The sequence below is a fragment of the Branchiostoma lanceolatum genome, chromosome 17 (assembly GCF_035083965.1).
Source record: "Branchiostoma lanceolatum isolate klBraLanc5 chromosome 17, klBraLanc5.hap2, whole genome shotgun sequence".
Taxonomy (NCBI): Eukaryota; Metazoa; Chordata; class Leptocardii; order Amphioxiformes; family Branchiostomatidae; genus Branchiostoma; species Branchiostoma lanceolatum.
The window spans coordinates 18,341,632-18,361,852 of NC_089738.1; the positions used below are offsets into that span (position 1 = coordinate 18,341,632).

At 42.6% G+C, this 20,221-nt stretch overlaps 3 protein-coding genes and 1 pseudogene across 3 annotated transcripts; all 4 read left to right on the plus strand.

The window, feature by feature from the left end:
* The first annotated feature begins 798 nt into the window (after positions 1-798).
* Positions 799-7,011, plus strand: LOC136423339 (melanopsin-like; annotated as a pseudogene).
* Positions 7,012-8,733: 1,722 nt separating this feature from the next.
* On the plus strand, positions 8,734-10,848 carry LOC136423143 (melanopsin-like). Its single transcript, XM_066411187.1, has 3 exons — positions 8,734-8,918; positions 9,474-9,607; positions 10,062-10,848. The coding sequence occupies exons 1-3, from the start codon at positions 8,734-8,736 to the stop codon at positions 10,742-10,744; spliced, it is 1,002 nt and encodes a 333-aa protein (XP_066267284.1). The 3' UTR covers positions 10,745-10,848.
* Positions 10,849-12,139: 1,291 nt separating this feature from the next.
* Positions 12,140-14,267, plus strand: LOC136423142 (galactose-3-O-sulfotransferase 3-like). Its single transcript, XM_066411186.1, has 2 exons — positions 12,140-12,581; positions 12,855-14,267. The coding sequence occupies exons 1-2, from the start codon at positions 12,286-12,288 to the stop codon at positions 13,933-13,935; spliced, it is 1,377 nt and encodes a 458-aa protein (XP_066267283.1). The 5' UTR covers positions 12,140-12,285; the 3' UTR covers positions 13,936-14,267.
* A 2,526-nt stretch (positions 14,268-16,793) lies between these two features.
* Positions 16,794-19,496, plus strand: LOC136423148 (galactose-3-O-sulfotransferase 2-like). The gene is made up of 2 exons (XM_066411196.1): positions 16,794-17,359; positions 18,065-19,496. Exons 1-2 carry the CDS (start codon positions 17,157-17,159, stop codon positions 19,107-19,109), a joined length of 1,248 nt encoding a protein of 415 aa, XP_066267293.1. The 5' UTR covers positions 16,794-17,156; the 3' UTR covers positions 19,110-19,496.
* The last annotated feature ends 725 nt before the right edge of the window (positions 19,497-20,221 follow it).

Below are 20,221 nucleotides of genomic sequence, written 5' to 3' on the forward strand. Positions count from 1 at the left end.
AGATTTATTGTGTAAAAAAACGGTTTGTTTTTGTGAAAAAACGGTTTGTTTTTTTCTAATATAGATGATACCCAGAGAAAAAAAATGACGGCGCTGGTTATGACCGCGGATGACCCCAAATCGGGTGTTCCCAGCCGGCGTGTCAAAATGACACCGGGTTGACGGTACTTCAAGTGTTAAACTCATACCGACGATGGTGACACTTAAGAATATGTTTACTACTGTGAAGGTAAACATAAAAATCAAGAAAAAATATCCAAGCAGCAACGTCGTACATGTGTAGATACGATTGCAAGGCAACCTAAACACGCCATGTTTCATTCTGCCCGGTCGCATGTTCCAAAGCTGGGGTCGTTGACCTCATTTCGAACAGTTCCTAGGCGGTCATTGACCGGCGGCCGTGGATAGAACATCGTTCTATTGGCATTCTATTGGGATTCTATTGTTCTAAAGGCATTCTATTGGGATTCTAAAGTTCGACACTTTCACCAGTTTCTGCCGCATAAAATTATTATTTTTTGCATCGTTATGGGATAAAAAGACCAAGGTGCAGTGTCTTATGTACAGGCCTACCTGCTTGCTGGTTTTCAAGTTATTCCAAGCTCTAGTTTTGGAGATATTCGTGTTTTTTTCATTTGTTTTTAAACGGAAGAAAAAGAAAAAGAAGAAGACGAAACAGAGCAAAAACAATATGTTTACTTCTGTGAAGGTAAACACAATTACTAATGAAATAAGGGCTAGCACAAGTCTTTGATATAGTATTACGATCGAGTGGTGCTAACAATGAGTTTCTGTATTTTTCTAATGACATTATAAGCTAGCAGTCTTTTACACATCTTCCTATTTTTACATTGTGGGGGTTGTTGGATCTAAAGATATATTAAAATCAGCCTGTAGCATCGAGTCTCTTAAAATCTATTGCACTTGATTTGAGAAACATTGATAACTTAACGTTATAAGACTCGTGTTCTTTCAAGCCTTCCCGTCTGCATGTGCGTTGCTGTTGAGGGTTTACGGATTACCGATGGCGTAATGTCCGAGGAATTCTCACAAGAAATGAAGGATCCTCTACACCTATATTAATCATGAATCCTTTCTTAAGATTCTTGCATTAGTATCACGAATCCTGTATCATTGGTTGCGTCGGTGGGCACAACGTCGGAGCATGGTGAGTATCGAACTCGGCACCTAATGATTCCGAGTTCAACGCTCTAACCGTTACGCCAAGCCGACGTTACAAGTTGCCGGTAGTTCTTTGAAAGAAGCCAGCCTGCGTGTGCTGGCCCCCAGGGTAATTATGACGCAGAACATGTCATCTTCAAAACACTCTTCATGACCACACACTTTAATTCAAGCCAAGCGCAAGCTCTGATGATATCTAGTCATGCGCGTGAAACTAATCGCATCAGAAGGGGAAAAAACACGCCTGTCCTTAGGCAGAGCACGCCCTTAATCACATTAGTCAATTTTTTATAGATACTTTTGATTTGCCGACTTTTTTCCTGCATAAAAGTGCATAGATTACCTTTACTGACATCTCATTGAGCTTACTAGGATAACAAGGCAGTCAGAGGCAGGCCAGAATATCGCAAGCACTGACATGTATGATATGGACGTGAGAAATATCTTTCGTTCCAACCGCTTGCTCCTCGGAGACAACCACCGAGAGGACAATGTTTCCTCGGCGGGGCTTGTCGACGCGCCGTCCGCCAGTGCTCAGACCGTGTTCGGGGTGGTTATTCTCCTGGCAGGGTTGACGGGGATCCTCGGTAACGGCCTGGCTCTTCAAGCTTTATATAGGTCAGTGAACCGTCTTTTTAATGTGCATTTTATTTTTCAGACGCCACGCCACGTATTATTCCGAATGGTTTTTATTTGGAGTTCGAATCGTTCCGTGATCCTTAGCAACGCCCTTTGATTTGTCCAGAGTAGATAAATATAGAATACAACACGGCGATCCGACCCGTGGTCGGGCTGGTACCTCGGGTGATACGGAATACACAGTGTTGTATTTTATCTTTGTCATACCCACCCGAGAAAACACACATTTCTATGTGAAATGCGCCATAAGTTTAGAAAAGTTGGTGTCCTCGTACAAAAATCTGAAACAGCGGCGACTACCGAATCCAATATTCGAATTTTTGATAGCGGCGCAGTCGGCGCACTCGAAATGCGTTCTGAATATTCTATGGAAGGTTGTGTGATAACCCAAAGTTATCACCCGGTCCGGAACACCCTTATCAAACGTTTTCGTGGTCCAGGTATGACATGATTATTGAAAAAAGCCAAACCGGGCGAGTTCTATCCTGGAATGAAAGTGACATAGTTTCGCGCGGATTGGGGTCATCAACATAACACCCTCGCTATCTATGATAAGTCATATACCAATAGAAGGTACAGAGTATGCTCTTTCTTACTCTCCCAATTTCTTGTTGGTTAACAACTCGAGGGGAAGTAACAGAAAAGGACCTGATCATTGAAGGGAAAGCGAGAAAAATCCACGTAAAAATCCATAGGAGTAACAAAGGAGCCTAAAATATTGAGGAAAATTAAGATAAGGAAGATAATCGGTTATTCATACGATTAACGTCATGCACTCGAGCGACAAGCTTTCTTGTAAGGTGTGTTGACGCCCGAAGTCATGGAACGGATTACTTTCTTTGCGGAAGGAAAATAAAACTGACTCGAACTCTCGACGTGGCGTGGCGGCTGTTTTGGGCGTATTTTGCTTCCGTAGGGTTGCATTCTTCAAGTCGCTAAGACCTGATACAGTCGGCAATAGCTCGCGTGTAAACTAGCATAGACCACAGTGCGGTTATATTGGTATTTTCATGGTTTATTTCATTTCTTTTACTTTTTTTATCTTTTATGGCTGTGATAACACCCCCTTTATTTCATTTTTCTACCTATCGCTTTCACGTGCGAAAATGGTTATCAGCGGATAGATGACTGTTGACAAGCTCAAGTCACTATCATGAGAAAACCCTTAAATTCAATTCTTGGGACATGTTAAGCCCCCCTGTCACTGGACCCGCGGCACGCTGGCGGCGTCGCTGCGCACTAAAGACCCCTGTCACTGGACCCGCGGCACGCTGGCGGCGTCGCTGCGGCCGATCGAATTGACAAAGCACTCAACTAACTTCATCGACAAAATACGAATCTTTTTATAAGCTTTGTGTGTTTTGTTGTCTTTTTGGTCATACTTGTACGTTTGGAATGATATTCCCATTATAAAGTCAAGGGTAAGACAAATCCGGTTTAGGACGTAGCGACGCCGCAAGCGTGCCGCGGGTCCAGTGAGAGGGTAGCTTTATGCTAACATAATATCCAAGCAGATCTATCGGTGGCAAAGACCGTATCCAACTGGCAAAAGAAGTTTCGGTGGCGATCTTAACTCCTTTTTCCAGTTAGATTTGATTTGATTGTACATGGTCTTTGCCGCCGATAGATCTGCTTGGAGATTAATTCCAACAGAACAGAAGAGATTCATAAAAGATTTGTTGGTCGCCAAGACAGCATTTTCGAAGAATCAATCTTTATGGACACAACAAAAGTACAGCGACTTTCGTAAGGTCTTCTTCAACTATACATGCATGCAAACAAACAAGTGGATACACAAGAAGTAATCTACGTACAAGAATATGAACACGTCGAGTTTAACGTATCACTTATACTACTAGTTCTAATTAATGTCTAAACATTCTCTGATATTTTAATTTTACCTATTTACCCCTGTAGGTGTAAAACCTTGCGGAATCCGAAGCACTACCTAACGGTAAACCTGTGCCTGACAGACGGCCTGCTGTGTCTGGTGTACTGCCCCGTCACTGTCTGGGCATGCTTCGCAGACACATGGACGTTTGGAGAAATCGGTAGGAATATGGCGTTCTTTTGATATTTAATATATAGCAGTACTATTATACGCCGAAAACAGTTACTCAAGCAACTGGATAAAAATAATTGTTTTGGCCAAGCTGTTCCAAAAGGTATCGGCAATCAGGACGTTGGAAACTGCAACTTTCCCTGAAGTTTGCAGTAACATATTGTGGGAAACGACGCCAGATGACGAAAATTGAGTCATATATCTAACAAATCAGACGTTAAGCAACTGGATAAAACGAATTCAACTTTGTTTTCAAATTTTTTCAAAATTATTTTTCACATTTTTTCAAAATTTAAAAATTGTATCCAGTAACTGTTTCTTGGCGTATCTCATTACCTAAATGTCTAACCTTCATCAACGTAGCAGTACTATTGTCACTTTTGTGTCCTTCCGTATTCTATGGCTGAACAAAAGATCAGAAAAAGGCAGGCTAGCATCACACAGTCAAACCTAGTCGGCCTTCCACCTGCAGTCGTAAGCCACATCAAAACAGACCCGTTCATTCTTAAGGGGAGACTAAACAGTTACAATAAATGCCAGTAATGCATGTAGCCCTACGGGGAAGTGAAAGAAAAGATGTCATTATCTCAGGAATAAAAACATCAGACTACAAAAACTTACCCTCAAATGCTAACCTGTTATGTCAGCTGTAATTAGATGTATTCCTGACAAATTCAATACGGCTAGTTTGCAGATAAACCCAGCCTAATCAGAGCCCTTGGATAGGTCCTTCAGGCTTCAGACACCCAGTTGAAGACCACCCCACTATATCATGGGGGTGCCAAACCCCACAAGGTAGAGACAGACCTTTTATTTTAACTAATTCAGCAAATACAGAGTCTATCCCACCACAGCCACTCCTATACTGGCCAGATTTTTTTAACTGCCACCAAAATTGTTTAAACCCTGTTTTTTTTACTCTCTCAGTGTGGGTTCTAGGCGCTAACTCTTGCGTCTCCCCTTAAGATGGGAGCCAGCGATATTAACAAAAAAGAAATAACCATCTGATTTCAAATTGTTAGACATGTACCTATATTTTCTTCATCTGGCGTCATTTCCCACAATATGTTACTGTTTTACCGCAAACTTCAGGGGCAAAGTTGCAGTTTCCAACGTCCTGATTGGGTGCCGATACCTTTTGGAACAGCTTGGCCAATCAGAGCCTCCCATTTAGCTATTCCCTCCCTCCCTCCCTCCAGAAAGCTAGCTTCTCTAGCCTGGATGTGAAAACTGCTCTGCTCGTCAGATAGCGTGTTTGCAGAGGTCATTGACCCGTATGTCACTGTGAGTGCTCGAGTGATTGGATAAAAGGCAAATAATGAGAGAAAAATCAAGAGCCATACATAACACTAAGCAGTATTTTTAAGACTCTCCCAGCAGTGCTGCGGCATGCCTGTCTTCCACCTTAAGACCCTCTGCTAACCGACCAACAGTCTTATCCACTAGGCCAGCAACCTCGATTCTTTACAGTCCCCGTTCATGCCCCAATTAACAACTGAAATTGATGATGTTTGCTTCATCCACAAGCCAAAATAAGCAAAGCATATTAAGGCAAAACCAGTGAAGCATGTCACTATTGTGCAAAGTACAAATTGGACCAGTGGGAATTTCGACATGGAAAATCTGGAAGCACTTTGGCTGTCTTGTGACTCTACAACCTACACAAAGACCACCTTGGATTGTTAGACAAACACGGCTCTGAAGGTTTATTGAAATCATTCACATAGAATATTAGAATTATAAACTCAAGCTTCTTTTTCATACATGTTTCCTGGAAACTAAGGTGTATATTGTGCAAAACGTAATGGGTTTTTTTTCGGCCAACCAGCCCATTTGTTTTGAGTAGCCCCCCCCCCTCCCCCCTACACACACACACACACACATACACACCAATCATTTTTTTCTCAATCCCCTGGATGGTTGTCGACACCAGATTTGATTGTACTTATTATTTGAAAGGAAAGATAAAAGGATATTGCAAGGGTTGAACGTTTATCATTGATCTATCATTATCATTGATTTCCTCAATTTGATCATTGAGCTAGCAGAGGGGAAAATACCTTTTGTATCCTCTCTAGGATTATGCAATTGACTTTGTACAATGCTAAACCTTCTTCCAACATTAAGGTATTGGAAGAAGGTTTAGCATTGTACTATGACTACTACCAACACAGATGATAATGCAATAAACTTCATTGTAATTCTCATCTCTACGGCCAGGTCGCGACATGTTTGGCTTCAGTGTCAGTGTGATGACCATAGTGCTGATGACCACCCAACTCGCCATAGCCGTGCAGCGACTCATCGTGGCCTTCAACCCGCTCGCCGCTGCAACAACCATCACACACGGGAAGATGCTGGTGTCTGTGGCTGCCACTTGGCTCTACTCCATCCTGCCCATGCTGCCTCCTCTCTTAGGGTGGAACAGGTTCATAGTAGACCGTACCGGCGTTAGTGTCATGTTTGACTACCTAGCTCTTGACGACCTCTCCAGAGCGTACGTCATTGCTTTGTTAATGTGCGCCTTTGCGCTTCCGTTAATTGGTATAGTCTGTTGTTACTGCTATATTTTTGTGGCCGTTAGATGGTCTAGACAGCATGCGAAAGTGCCGGCATCAGAGTTGACTTGTTAGAGAGATACAAAGACTGCGATTGTCTCGCTGGGACTCTCAGCCTTGTTCTGTGTAAGCTGGACGCCATATGCTATGGTGGTCCTCCTAAGTCTGTGCAACATCACGGTTCCTGTCACGTATGTCATGGTAGCTGCAGCCATAGCGAAGTGTTCTTCTACTATAGACCCAATGATGTTTGCGTTGTCGCTACCTGCGGTCCGACAGTTTTACAAAGAAAGACTGGGAAAATATTTCTGTGAAAAATCTGTGAAACTCGGGACTTCAGTGTAAAAGCAACTTCGTATTCAATTCGTGATGTGAAAAATAGGAATATGTACCACTAGATTCCCTATTTTGTACCTTGTAAACTTGTTGTGCAACAAAATTATATTAATTTGTGACAAAATATGGTGATCATTGAGTATTTTGTGCATGTTAAATTGTTTACTTTCTTGTGGCAATTTGACAATAAAGTTTGTAATGTCAGTGTCGATGTAACACTAACCTTTCGCTGCCTGTTGCACCATTATGAATCGTGCTGTTGCAATTCAAATAAAGACTAAAGACTAATCTCAACGTTTGTTGCGACTTTTTTTTCAATTGTAGAATCAAGGCATCAGATAATCTACCCGAGACCCAACCTGAAAGACTTCTTTTTGACGGTTCATTGTCAAATTCATGTACACCAATTCACTCCTCGACAAAAACTTTCAAATGCCTCTACATCTTTTTATTTACTTATTTATAAGTCTTAAGGGTAGTCTCTCCAGTTAACTATCACTGAGTAACTAATAACCAAGGGTGCACTTACAAATCATAACAAATTAGGATAGAAAAAGGATATCTTAACATAAACGAAATGAATAATACTTTTACAATTTACACCTTTTGAAACCACTTGTATGTAACCGTTGTATTGATGATACCCAGGGCCAATTACACATTGTCACTAAGCTCATTGACAAGTGTTTATTTATCTATTATCATTATATTGAGATATACAACGTTTGTGGAAGGATTGACATAACAGGTGACTATCACTCAGATGGCATGGCCGAGAATTGGCAAGCCGGAAGTTGTTCATGGGACAGATTTTAGTCTCCCGAAGGGTCGTTGCCATTTAAAACGGTCGATACCATATCTGAAAACGGTACACTTTAAAGCGGGTATTTCACTGGACTGAGCGAACTTTGCGAATTTTCGCCAATTTTGTCTTGCGGTCACGCTAAAAAAATGACCACGCCCAGAATGTCAAATTCTTAGTTCAGTTCCAAATCGGATACAAGATAACTTTATTAGAAATCTCAGCATTGCCACTGGCTTAAAAGCTGAATGAATAATGATGAATATTCATCAAAACAAGATTTGCAGTGATTCGTGCCATTTTGCGTCATATCGCCGATGGCAAATGTTTGAAATGTTAAAAATATTAGCAATTTCTGTCGACAAACTGACCCGCTTATATAAGTGTAGTAGCGTCTGCGTTACATGATAAAGGGGCCAGTGGAATTTTGTTTGAATTTTGTATATTCATGAGAAACTCCAATCCGCTTGCAGGCCGCTTTTCATTGAGGCCATAAGAGAAGAGGTTAGGGTCAGACAAAATATAACAAATTTAAGACACAGATTACAACATTAAATTATCATTAAAGTTTGAATAAAACTATAAACGTATGTTATCACACATACGAATGGTACAAAACACATAATAGAGTGAAATATTATATATGATTAGTGTCCGTTCGTTTGGTCATTTCTGTTACTGTAAGAGTTGAACGTTAGAGTCGGACGGAAGCCTATGGATCTTCTAAAGACTAGGTCCCTTCCTTTTTTTTGTTGTTTTTGTGCTTTTAGTTTCTGTAGTACACAAACCTCCGGCGCATGTAGGGACGGAGCAACCCTGCGTGTGCTGCCCCCAGGGTAAATATACAGCAGGACATTTAATCTTCAGAACAATCTCTACCGTGAGACTCCAATTCAGGCCAATTGAAGCGCAAGCTCTGTTAAGTCAAGCAAATCGTTTGAGATGGACGCCTTAAGGCAGGACATGCGCTATCAGCAACATTCGCCATGAAGTTACATAAATGGTGCTTTGAAGTTTTTTTTATTGACCCACATGCTCATGTTTTTCGCTAATCAAAGTGAATAGCTGTCCTTTGCTGACATGTCATTGGAATCATTTGGATAACGTGGCAATCATAACGAGGCTTGAAGATTGGAAGCACAGACATGCATGGTATGGACGTCAGAAACGTTTCCAACCGCTTATTTTTCGGAGACAATCACCGAGAGGACAATGTTTCCTCGGCGGAGGTTGTTGACGCGCCGTCCGCCAGTGCTCAGACCGTGTTCGGGGTGGTCATTCTCCTGGCTGGGCTAACCGGGACCCTCGGAAACGGTCTGGCTCTTCAAGCTTTATACGCGTAAGTTAACTGTTGCATCACTATATGTCTTATCAATGTGCATTAAACATAATTTGTGTCCGTAGATTAGATCAACCTTTTTTTTCGTACTATCATTACTTTGTTCTGTCAGCTCATTCTAGTAAAGCTGAAGAAGAGTGATGGATGTCACTCAAAACGCCCGTATCTTATCCAGTTGTAGAGTTTGATTTGTCTTTAAATAGTATTTACCTGGATGTCTAACCTTCAACGACGCAGACTAATTTTCGTCAAGTAGCTATCAAGATATGACCCTTTAATTCTTGTCTTGGAACATGTGAATCCAACAGAGAACAGATTTATACAACATTTGTTGGTCGAAAAGATAGCATTTTTGAAGTAGTAGACAGATGACATTTCTTCCTTTGGCGTCCGAGTGACGCCCACCTAGCCTATTCGGCTAATCTGTCTAAAAGTGTGCCAAAAAACACTACGGATTTGGTTGCCGATGTGCCAAAATCTAGCACATTTGCCAACAAGACCCGTACAATATTTGTTTTTTTTTTAATTCAAAAATTCTTTCCTTTCCTCCTGCAGGTGTAAAGCTTTGCGGAATCCGAAGCACTACCTGGTGGTAAACCTGTGCCTGACAAACGGCCTGCTGTGCGTGGTGTACTGTCCCATCACTGTCTGGGCAAGCTTCGCACACACATGGACCTTTGGAGAATTCGGTAGGAACTTCGTGTTCTTGTAATATTCAATCGAGGAGTATTTTATTGTCCAAGGTATGTGCATCTCTGTGTTTTGTGTGCACGTACGTGGTTAAACTTTACCTAGTGTAGCCTGGATGCAATACTATTTCTTCGGCGGGGGCTCCTACACTCGCTACCCTAACATTTTTTAGGGTAGCGAGTGTAGGAGCCCCCGGTAGAAATAGGATGGCACCCAGGCTATACCTAGTGTACCTCACAGGAGTAAAATTGGAATGCAAAATAATGATTATGATGGCGATGATGATGACGATGATGATGACGATGATGATGACGATGATGATGATGATGACGACGATGGTGATGATGATGATGATGATGACGATGATGATGATGATGATGATGATGATGATGATGATGATGATGATGATGATGATGATGATGTAATAACGTTCATCGTCATTTATACGTCCAGGTCGCGATCTAGTCGGCTTCAGTGTCAGTGTGATGACCCTAGTGCTGATGACCACCCAACTCGCCATAGCCGTGCAGCGACTCACCGTGGCCTTCAACCCACTCGCCGCTGCAACAGCCATCACACACGGCAAGATGCTGACGTCTGTAGCTGCTACTTGGCTCTACTCCATCCTCCTCATGCTGCCTCCTCTCTTAGGGTGGAACAGATTCATCATAGATCAAACCGGCGTTAGTGTCATGTTTGACTACATAGCTGTTGACGACCTGTCAAGAGCATACGTCTTTGCTTTGTTACTGTGCGCCTTTGCGCTTCCGTTACTTGGTATAGTCTGTTGTTATAGCTATATTTTTGTGGCCGTTAGAAGGTCCAGGCAGAATGCGAAAGTGCCGGCATCAGAGTTGACTTGTAAAAGGGACACAAAGACCGCGGTTGTCTCGCTAGGACTCTCAGCCTTGTTCTGTGTAAGCTGGGCGCCATATGCTATGGTGGTCCTCCTAAGTCTGTGCAACATCACGGTTCCTGTCACGTATGTCATGGTAGCTGCAGCCATAGCGAAGTGTGCGTCCTCCATAGATCCAATGATGTTTGCGTTGTCGCTACCTGTGGTCCGACAGTTTTACAAAGAAAGACTGGGAAAATATCTCAGTGGCAAATCTGTGAAAATCAGGGTTTCAGTTTAAAAGTGACTTCGTATTCAAAAAATGCGACGATCATTGAATATTCTGTGCATGTGAAATTGTTCCTTTCTTGTGGAAATTTGACAATAAAGTTTGCACATTTTGAAGCTAAGTCTGTATTTTTGGTTACATAATACACTCTCACTAAGCTTAAGTACTTAGCTACTCCTCAGTATCTATTGATATCTACCATATTTGTCGAAGGATAGACGTAACAGGTCAGCGTCACCTTTGATGTGAGATGTGTGGCGGGTTCTTTAATTAAAAAACGGGGCCTACAACTAACCGAAGCTATGTACTAATTTTCACCTGTGTCGTGAGAGGAAATAGATTCTAAGTGTCTTTCCCAGGAATACAACACTTAGACCTGCCATGGATTCGAACCCAGAACCTTTAGTTTCTGAGGCAACAGAAGACCCCATTGACACCTCCAGAGCGGTCAAAAAACATTTTACATAACTGTTCATCCAGGGATTGGCAATTTCATAATTGCCTCGAGATTTGCGCCCGCAGCCTTACGTCTGTTATATGAGTATATATAGATAGAGACAGAGCCCCTCTTTAAGAATTGATGCAGCAGTAATTTCCGTACAGTAATTGCCACGTACGTCATAGTGGTATCAGTGGTGCTTTTGATATGTCGTCAATAGCGTAAAAAACGGTTCTTTGTGTATAAGTCATTTCTCTGAGCTAGCCGAAGTCACGGTTGCTTCTAAAACATTTGTTGTTGACCAAATCCCAAGCCTGGTTTGATATTAGAATCTCATAATGATGCCACACATGGGAACCAAATAAAACCATACACTTGTAAGAAATAGTATTACCTTCGCCAATGTTAGCCTATGTAGCAGTGTAACGGTTTGGCAGCATTGAGAAATATGTTAAGTAATTTGAGTCTGTGGTCACGTTACTTTTACGAAACATCACATTTACAACGGTGACAGAAAACAAAATTAGTAGTTGGCAGTTTGTCACGAGGACGTCCTCGGAATGGTGGTGATTTTTTTAAAGATATCAACGTTGTACAATGTAACTTGTATGTCCCTGTATAGAGATGACGTTCTATGGTTCATGATCAGAATATATATCAAAACAAATTGTTAATGATTGAGACCCGCGTAAGAAAGATTTAGACGCAGTATGCAACATGAGTAGCTTTCTTAGTGAAAATCTTTATCGACACAGCAAAATTACAGGGTCTTTACAACTAAGTATTACATGCTTGCAAAGCCGTTTTGTGGCGCTAGGGGGCATCTACTCACCATTCTCTTCAGGTCGAAAATGTTTCTCTCTTTAAGAAAAAACTTCGACAGGTCCGGTTTTTTGGCTGGGTACGTTGACCTTTCCACTATGACGCATGAGGAGGTCAGGTATGAAATCCGGAGGCAATTACTTCGCCAACAACACGTTTGTGACGCAGCAGTCTGGAGACCTCACTCCCCCCAAAAAACCTGTTCATCAACTTAATCTTCAACAGGGAGAATTTCACTACAGATACGCTTCACAGTAATGAGAGAGAATATCTCTTCTGGAGCGACGTTTTCATGCGAAACTCCAAAGATATCGTCATGAAGAGTCCGAAGAGAACACTGGGGATCATACTCCTTGTCATCGTCGGTATTTTTACCTACACGACGTTCAACCGGCCGGTGGAGAAGGGAGCACGGAACCGCCACCATGGCGGGGCTACGCAACATGGCGAGGCCGTGCTAAGGTCTCACCACAAACATCACAGACATGAGGACGCCGATTACGAGATCAAACCGCCGTGGGAAGAAGAGGAAGAAGAGGATAGCAGCAACAGCACGATGGAATACACAACCATTCATCCCACTACAGGGTGGGTATTGTTGGGTTTTTTTTCGTTTGTTTATTTGTTTGCTTATTTTGGCTCCGTGTTTAGGTCACTGTAAATGTAGTATCCTAATACACAACCAGACAACCCAACAGAATAGAATTTTTTCCGATCGCGGGGATAGTATTGCTGTTAATCTATTTTGTTTCTTTGAATATTTTGACTTCGTTTTTAGCCCACTGTAAATGTACTATGCTTATTCACAAACAGCTAACGTAACAGTACTGATAATAATCTTCTGTCCCCCGTCGGCTTTAGCCCTGAAATAGACCGTGATGGTTGCAAGCCGCGCCACAACATTGCCTTCATCAAGGTCCACAGAAGCGGGTCCTCCACCGTACAGAACATCTTCCTCCGGTACGCCTATGACCATGACCTCGTCGTCGGCCTACCGCGCATGCCCGAGTCGCCATGGGTCGGGTGCAGGAGCGTCATCAAGGACAGTGACGTCATGGAGCTGGCTCCAGGGGTGAAGTGGAACATCTTCGCCCACCACAGCACCTACAACAAGACCAACTTCGACCGCTTCATGCACCCCGGCACGGAGTTCGTGGGCATTCTGAGAAAGCCTATCAACCGCCTGAGGTCCGTGTTCTACGCACTGCGCCTGGAGCAGTACTTCCCGGGTCTCGAGGGGAAAGAGAACGATACCGGACTGATGAAGTACCTCAGAGATCCGGCACACTGGGACAAGGTGTTCAGCCACCCTGCGACCTGTTTCGAGCACGACGCCTGCGTCCAGGACTGCATGGCGAAGGACTTGGGACTGCCGCCTGGCGAGCTGGACGGGCAAGCCATCGACACGTTCATCCACAAGATCGGCAAGGACTTCACCCTCCTTCTGATCCTGGAGCACATCAACTGGTCCCTGGTCCTCCTGAAGAGGAGGATGTGCTGGCAGATGGAGGACATCCTCTACTGGGTCGCTGACGAGGACGACATGACCAACTACGAGGAGAAGGAACACTTCACGGAAAAGATGGTCGCCAAGTACAAGCGGTCCAGCCGCATCGACTACCACCTGTACGAGCACTTCAACGCCTCACTGTGGCGTCAGATCAGCTTGGAAGGTCGGGACTTCTATGAGGAGGTCTGGGAGTTTGAGCGAATCTTAAAGATAGTGAACGAGCGGTGCCAAGAAGATGATGGGAAGTTCAAGATCGTGGGAGGGACAGATTATAGCAAGGAGATCTACATAACCTGGAGCCTTTGCACCAAGCTGAAGTTTAACCGGTTAACCTGGGATGAGAACCTCAGAGGGATGCAAAAGATTCACTACGGGAATGTAGAGGAAAAGAAAGACTTTGGTGACCGCTGGGCTGACATAAAAGAACACTAAACAATGTGACAGTTTGAACTGAAACGTAATTTTAGTGTTAGAGAAAGCTGTTCATTCGTTATTTACATTTTGAAGCAGGAGTGTATGTATGTTGCGTGTTTCTTATGAAATTCAATCTTTTTGTATCTATATCAACAAATGAAATTAGACATATATGATAGTAATGAATTAGTTCAACGATTGTAAAACATCATTGACATCATGCTATGTTTACTGTTTATGTGAAGGGTTTGAAATATTTGTTTATATTTTTGCTGAACGTTATCGGTCCTTATTGAAAGTCTATTGTTGATATCACAAATGTATACATACATTCAGTACTGTAACGTTTGAAAACTGGTGAGGTATAATTGTGTACATTGGACATACATACTTCTTTTAATAAAGACAGTTTGATCATCTTATGTTGTCTCAAGGCGTCAGTTCTACTCCCGTGTTTTATCCCCTTTGTTGTAGTAATCTATCAGTCGACCGTTTATCCTCCACAGGGAGAATAGGTAACAGTGCAATGGATAAAGTACGTATACTAAATTCTTCTTTGGTCATTTATGTAACCAAGGTGTGAAAACATGCTATATATGTTTGTTCTGTTGATACAACATAGGAACCTGATGTAAACGGATACTTTAAACGTCGTTGCTTTTAATGTCCACGCCTGAACTTTATCAACCACGGTATAGCTAAAAATCCCTTCAAACGTTTCCCAACAGTCGGTACAATTTCCGCCCCAGCGCACACGACCAAAACATCATTTATCTCCAATTACACGCAGTCAGACTCACTCATGTATGTGCACTGTTCAGCCTAACGCCAGTCGACAACACCACCTTCATGCGTCATGATTACTTCATCTGCACGCTCCACAAAAATAAACCCGTCAACTCGAGTAGACATGGACGTTACGTTTGATGCAGACAAAGTCTCATATTATCCCACCTTGGTACCCAGGTGTAACGTGATTGCTGCTCCCCTGACCCCCAGCCCACTTTACTTCTTTATCTGACACTACAAAAAAACGTCAACTCGAGAAGACATGGACTTTATGTTTGATGCAGATAAGGCCATCCCACTATACAGCGACCTCGCTGCGCTCTCGCTGCGATGTCGCTGCGACCTATGCTGGATTTGTATAACCCTCGACTTCAACAACAGTTGGAATATCATGCAAAATATAAACGTATGACTGAAAAGACAACAAAACACACAAAGTGTAAAAATATTATTTTTTTATCAATGAAATTCGTTGAGAGCTCTGTTAAATCACAGGTCGCAGCGAGGTCGCCGTCCTGGTGGAATGCGGGGTATAAAGTCTTGCATTATGCCGGTTTGGTACGCAGGAGTTTGTATCTGTGACATACTCGCCGATCCCCCGACCCCCAGCCTGCTCTACGTCTTTATCTGACAATGCCGCCCGCGTCACGGGTGACCTTTCAGGGCTGCAGTCGGTGCGTGAATACGTGACGGGTAAATTATACGCTTGCGAGGTCATGACCTTCACAGCAATGTTCGACAAAGAACCTTGTGATGAGGAAGGAACACGGCGAACCTTTGATGTTTCGTGCTGGTGTGTTATTCTCTAAAAGACTAACTAGGTTGCTGGAAATAATAGATATTGGCCAAATAAATGAGAATAAGCAAATTCCCCTACTTCAGATACCTGAATAGCAAAGAGACATTTATATTTCTTACAGCCTTCGATAAACAAACTCTAACTAATGATACAGCCTCCTACATTTATACAATTACATTGTACATGTACCAAGAAACGAGTGAAAGTCGAAAGTACTACAGTGTGCTGAATGTTTATATACTCATCAATATGTATAACATGTGACCTCTGCTTAGCCCAGTGGGGCAAACATGTACAATAAAGGTCTTCTTTCACATTATATTTAGATGGGTGATATCAATAATATGCCATAGGATTTAGCCGACATAGACGGAGTACAGTTTGCAAACTAGGGGAAAATCTTACTCTCAACGCGACCTCTATCCCCTGGACATCATCATATAGTCACCATATATATTCTTGCCGAATTCTGCTATCAATAACCCCTCAGGAAGGCATGGTACAGGTGATGTGTAGCAAAAGAATACATTCCTGTTCGCTCCCTATAGTGTTACACAATCATCAATCGTTCGGAATTGGTCGTTTGTGATCAAGTTGCTTAGTTATGGTTACGTAGTGACGTAGCCGGGAGGTGATGATTCATTTTAATGCAGTCATTTTTTAAAGTAGTCTGTGGTCAATTTTATGTAGTCTGTCTTATGTATTTTCTGATGTACTCCAGGAAGATTAGCTACATACCATGAGTGGTATGTAGCTAATGAAGGAAATAAAGTATCCAAAGTATCCAAAGAAAGGCTGGCCTAAACAGAGACGCACAGAGATCTTTTAAAGCTGCTAAATAAGTCTTCACCATATTTTGTACTTCACTTGAAAGTTCATCTGTGTTGGTAGAAGTCATTCTGAATCAAAGGTGAACTGCAAATTGCCAACACAAAAGATTGGATTTTTTTTACTGATGAGCTCCAATCTTTGTCAAGGAATCAAAGACTGGAGCTGATCAGTCGAAAATTTGGGGTGAGTCCGATTTTTGTTTTATGCTTGTGTGAAGTTGTGTCATTACAAACCAGACGAATCGCCCCCCTCCCTTTTCTCTGACTTACAGCCAGTAGTCTTGATGTAACCAAACCGGTCCGACGGGGCGATGTTTAATACTGTGACGTAGTAGTGACACAAATGGCACAAAGGTCACCCTGGCCTCATTTTAAACCAGCTGACGTCTTCTGGATATGATGTTTACAAGGAAGAATGACTACGAGCACAAATTGCTTACATTCTCTTCTTTTGTATGCTTTGACGTCTTCGTGAAAGCGAAATTTGCAATAAAAATGAATGTTGGCTATTTTGAAGGTCACATTGCCCGAGGTCAGATCGGAGGTGAAAGTTCAAAGGACGATGACCTAGGCCATGCATTATCATGCATCCAGGTCTTGTCCTGTCCCATATGGTTTATTGTTTTACGTTTACCAGATCAACAATGTATACTGGGAACACGTTAGTAGGAGTCGCTGCTATGGTAGCCATGTGCTTGATTATCCAATGAGGTATAAAATTATATTTTGGCAGTTTCTTCAAGCTTGTCAGAAACAACACTGAAATACTTGCAATCTACATATGAAGACAACCACTACTGTTCGGGGGTTGTTCGTTCAACATGGAATTCGGAGGCCTTAGGACCATCAAAACATGTCTCGCAGTGCTCATTCTCCTGTCAGGGACGGTCTGTCTTCTGCTCCAATATGTCGGGCTGGAATCCGGAACTTTTTGGCGCCAGTTACGAAAAGGAAGGAAAGGAATTTATTCGTCGATGACCCGTGTTCAGGGACAGTTGGACTTCTCAGAAAGGCACAGTCCTGGGTAGGTCACGCTGTTTCATGTTAGATTAGGATTGATAAGATTAAGATCTTTGAGAAGTTAATTTGTAAGGTCATCTAAATTATAGTATACAGATATGAACAGTTTGGAATAATTGGGTTATCTATTCACAACCACGGAGTTACAAAAGCCGACGTTTGGATGACCTTCGGTCAACTCCCTCAGGGCGATACTGACTGGTTCTCTTGGTTGTCGATGAAGAACTTTGTTATTCAGTCATTTATACCCCCATTCCACTAGGAGGCGCTCTCGCTGCGCACTCTCTGCGACCTAGAATTCAACAGAGCACTCTACGAATTTCAGAGATTAAAAAAAAAATCTTTTTACGCTTTGTGTATATTGTTATATTTTAGCCATACTTTTAAGTGTTGCGTGATAATCCAACTATGAAATCAAGGATTAGACAAATCCGACATTTGTCGCAGCGAGAGCGCAGCGCGATTGCAGGCAATTTGAATAGGGCCTTACCAACCTGGCGAAAATATTCACAGATGAACAGTTTTGTAACACATTTGTAATAATTGAACACTAATGGAGGTCCAAATAAAACAAACAAACCTTCATCGGGGCAAAGTTAATTTTGACGGTAAGACAATGTTGACAGAGTTGAAGTCTATTCACTTCACGTTTCACAATACTAAGAAAACTTATAAGTATGTTTAATTCTATTATTACATCTTTCCCAAGATCTCCAGGCGCCAACGGCAGCATTGCCTGCACTCCTCACGACAACGTGGCCTTCATCAAGGTGTACAAGTGCGGCTCCTCCACGCTGCAGTCCTTCTTCCTCCGCTACGCCCACCAGCACGACCTCATCCCAGCCCTTCCCAGACGAGGAGACTTCCCCAGCATCGGCTGCGGGACAGTCATCAAGGAGAACAACGTCTTGCAGCTTCCTGGAAATCCCAAGTGGAACATCTTCGCCCATCACTTCATCTTCAACAAAACCGTCTTCGACCGCTTCATGCACCCGGATACCAGATTCGTCGCCATCTTGAGAAACCCCATCGCCAGACTGAACTCCGTTTTTGACTACTTTAAGATGTGGAAATTCTTCAAGAATATGACTGAAACTGGCCCCGGTGGACAATCTGCTATAATGACGTATCTGCAGGATCCTAGTGGATGGGATAAGGTGTTTGTCGGACGTCACAGGAGGTGTTACGCCGGGAGGTGTGTGAAAAACTGCATGGCTAGGGACCTAGGATACAACTCACTGGACACGGCAACCGAGTTTGTGAGCAAGGTGGATAAACAGTTTTCCATGATATTGATACTGGAACATCTTAATCATTCGCTGGTTCTTTTAAAGAGAAAAATGTGTTGGTCTCTTAACGACATAATCTACGATGTGGGCAGGAGACAACGGGAAAGAAAGGGGAACACGTCTCTTCCGATCACGAACGAAATGAAAGCAAGGTACAGGGAGTCCAGTCCTGTAGACCACGCACTCTACGACCATTTCAAACGATCCTTGTGGCAGCAAATTCGACTTGAAGGAGCGAGTTTTCTCGAGGAGCTCAGTCACTTCCAGCAGGTTTTGGACGATATCTCTGTTTTCTGCCACGAACAGAAAGAAAAAGGGCGACAGATGATTATTCCCGCGTCAAGATGGAACGAGCCGATCACCATGTCCGGACATACCTGCTACCTTCTGACGTGGCAGAGGACCAATTGGGACATGATTATACGCAGAAGACTGCTTAAACGTTTCGGAATAAAGAAAGGATGATACGTTAATGAAGGTTAGACATCCAGGTAAACAATATTCAAATACGATTCAATCACTACAACTGGATAAGATTCGGAGATTACACCCGGACATTTCGAGTGACATCCAGCACTCTTCTTCAGCATCACTAGAATGAACTGGCAGAAGGAATTAATACTAGTGCATACGATCCCTTACGACTGACTATTGATTTCAAGATTGATGTACTTGATTGCTCTGCCAGTTTATTCGAGTGACGGTTCAGAAGAGTAATGGATGTGCGGAAGAAATCTCCGAGTCTTATCCAGTTGAAGAGATGACATATCTTTGAAGAAAGGTTGATCTAAAGCATGGTACCATTAAGTGTCGACATAAAAGCGACACATCTGACAGCACATAAGTTTACTGCAACATCTACCAAATTTTGGCCAATCCTCGGTAACACGGTATTCTCAAAGGTGCCGCTGTGACAATATTGTGCTTAGTGGGTTATTACTTTACCACCCAACTGCAAAAGCTTACCGAGCCTACTGAGGGCAGACCTGAAGGAAAGAGGTCAAGGACCGTTGCGGTCAGAAAGAAACTTACGGGAGCTAAGGAAGCTCGCAGCGAATCGGGCAAATTGTAAGGGACTGAAGGAAGACTGAATGCGGCTGCAGGATGTTTCAACTACTGCAGCAGCAGAAAACAGTGGACTACTACCCAACAGTTCTCTCTGACATGCAGTTGGAGTCTATCTTGTTCCGCTGTCTAATATAAAACTAATTTGAATAATGACAGTATATACCTCAAAGTTGTATGACATAATTGTTCTATTTTATTACTCATTTCCATATTTTCGATTATTAAACATCGAGGAACATCAAGAGTTGTTTTTATTTACATAATACTAATGTCTATTTTTCTTTTCATGAAAACTAAGTGACATCCTCCAAAATACATTACAATTTACATCACTTTTCACATTACAAAGGCGGATATCTGAAAGATTATCGCAACATTTCATGAACCACGTAGTGTGTGATGGTTTCTCTTGACACATGGCAAAGCTGTCACCGTAGACGTCGTTGTTTTAGATACCCTTCGGTATGACTCTAGCACCATTGACTGACAAGACGCCCATCTAAAGCACA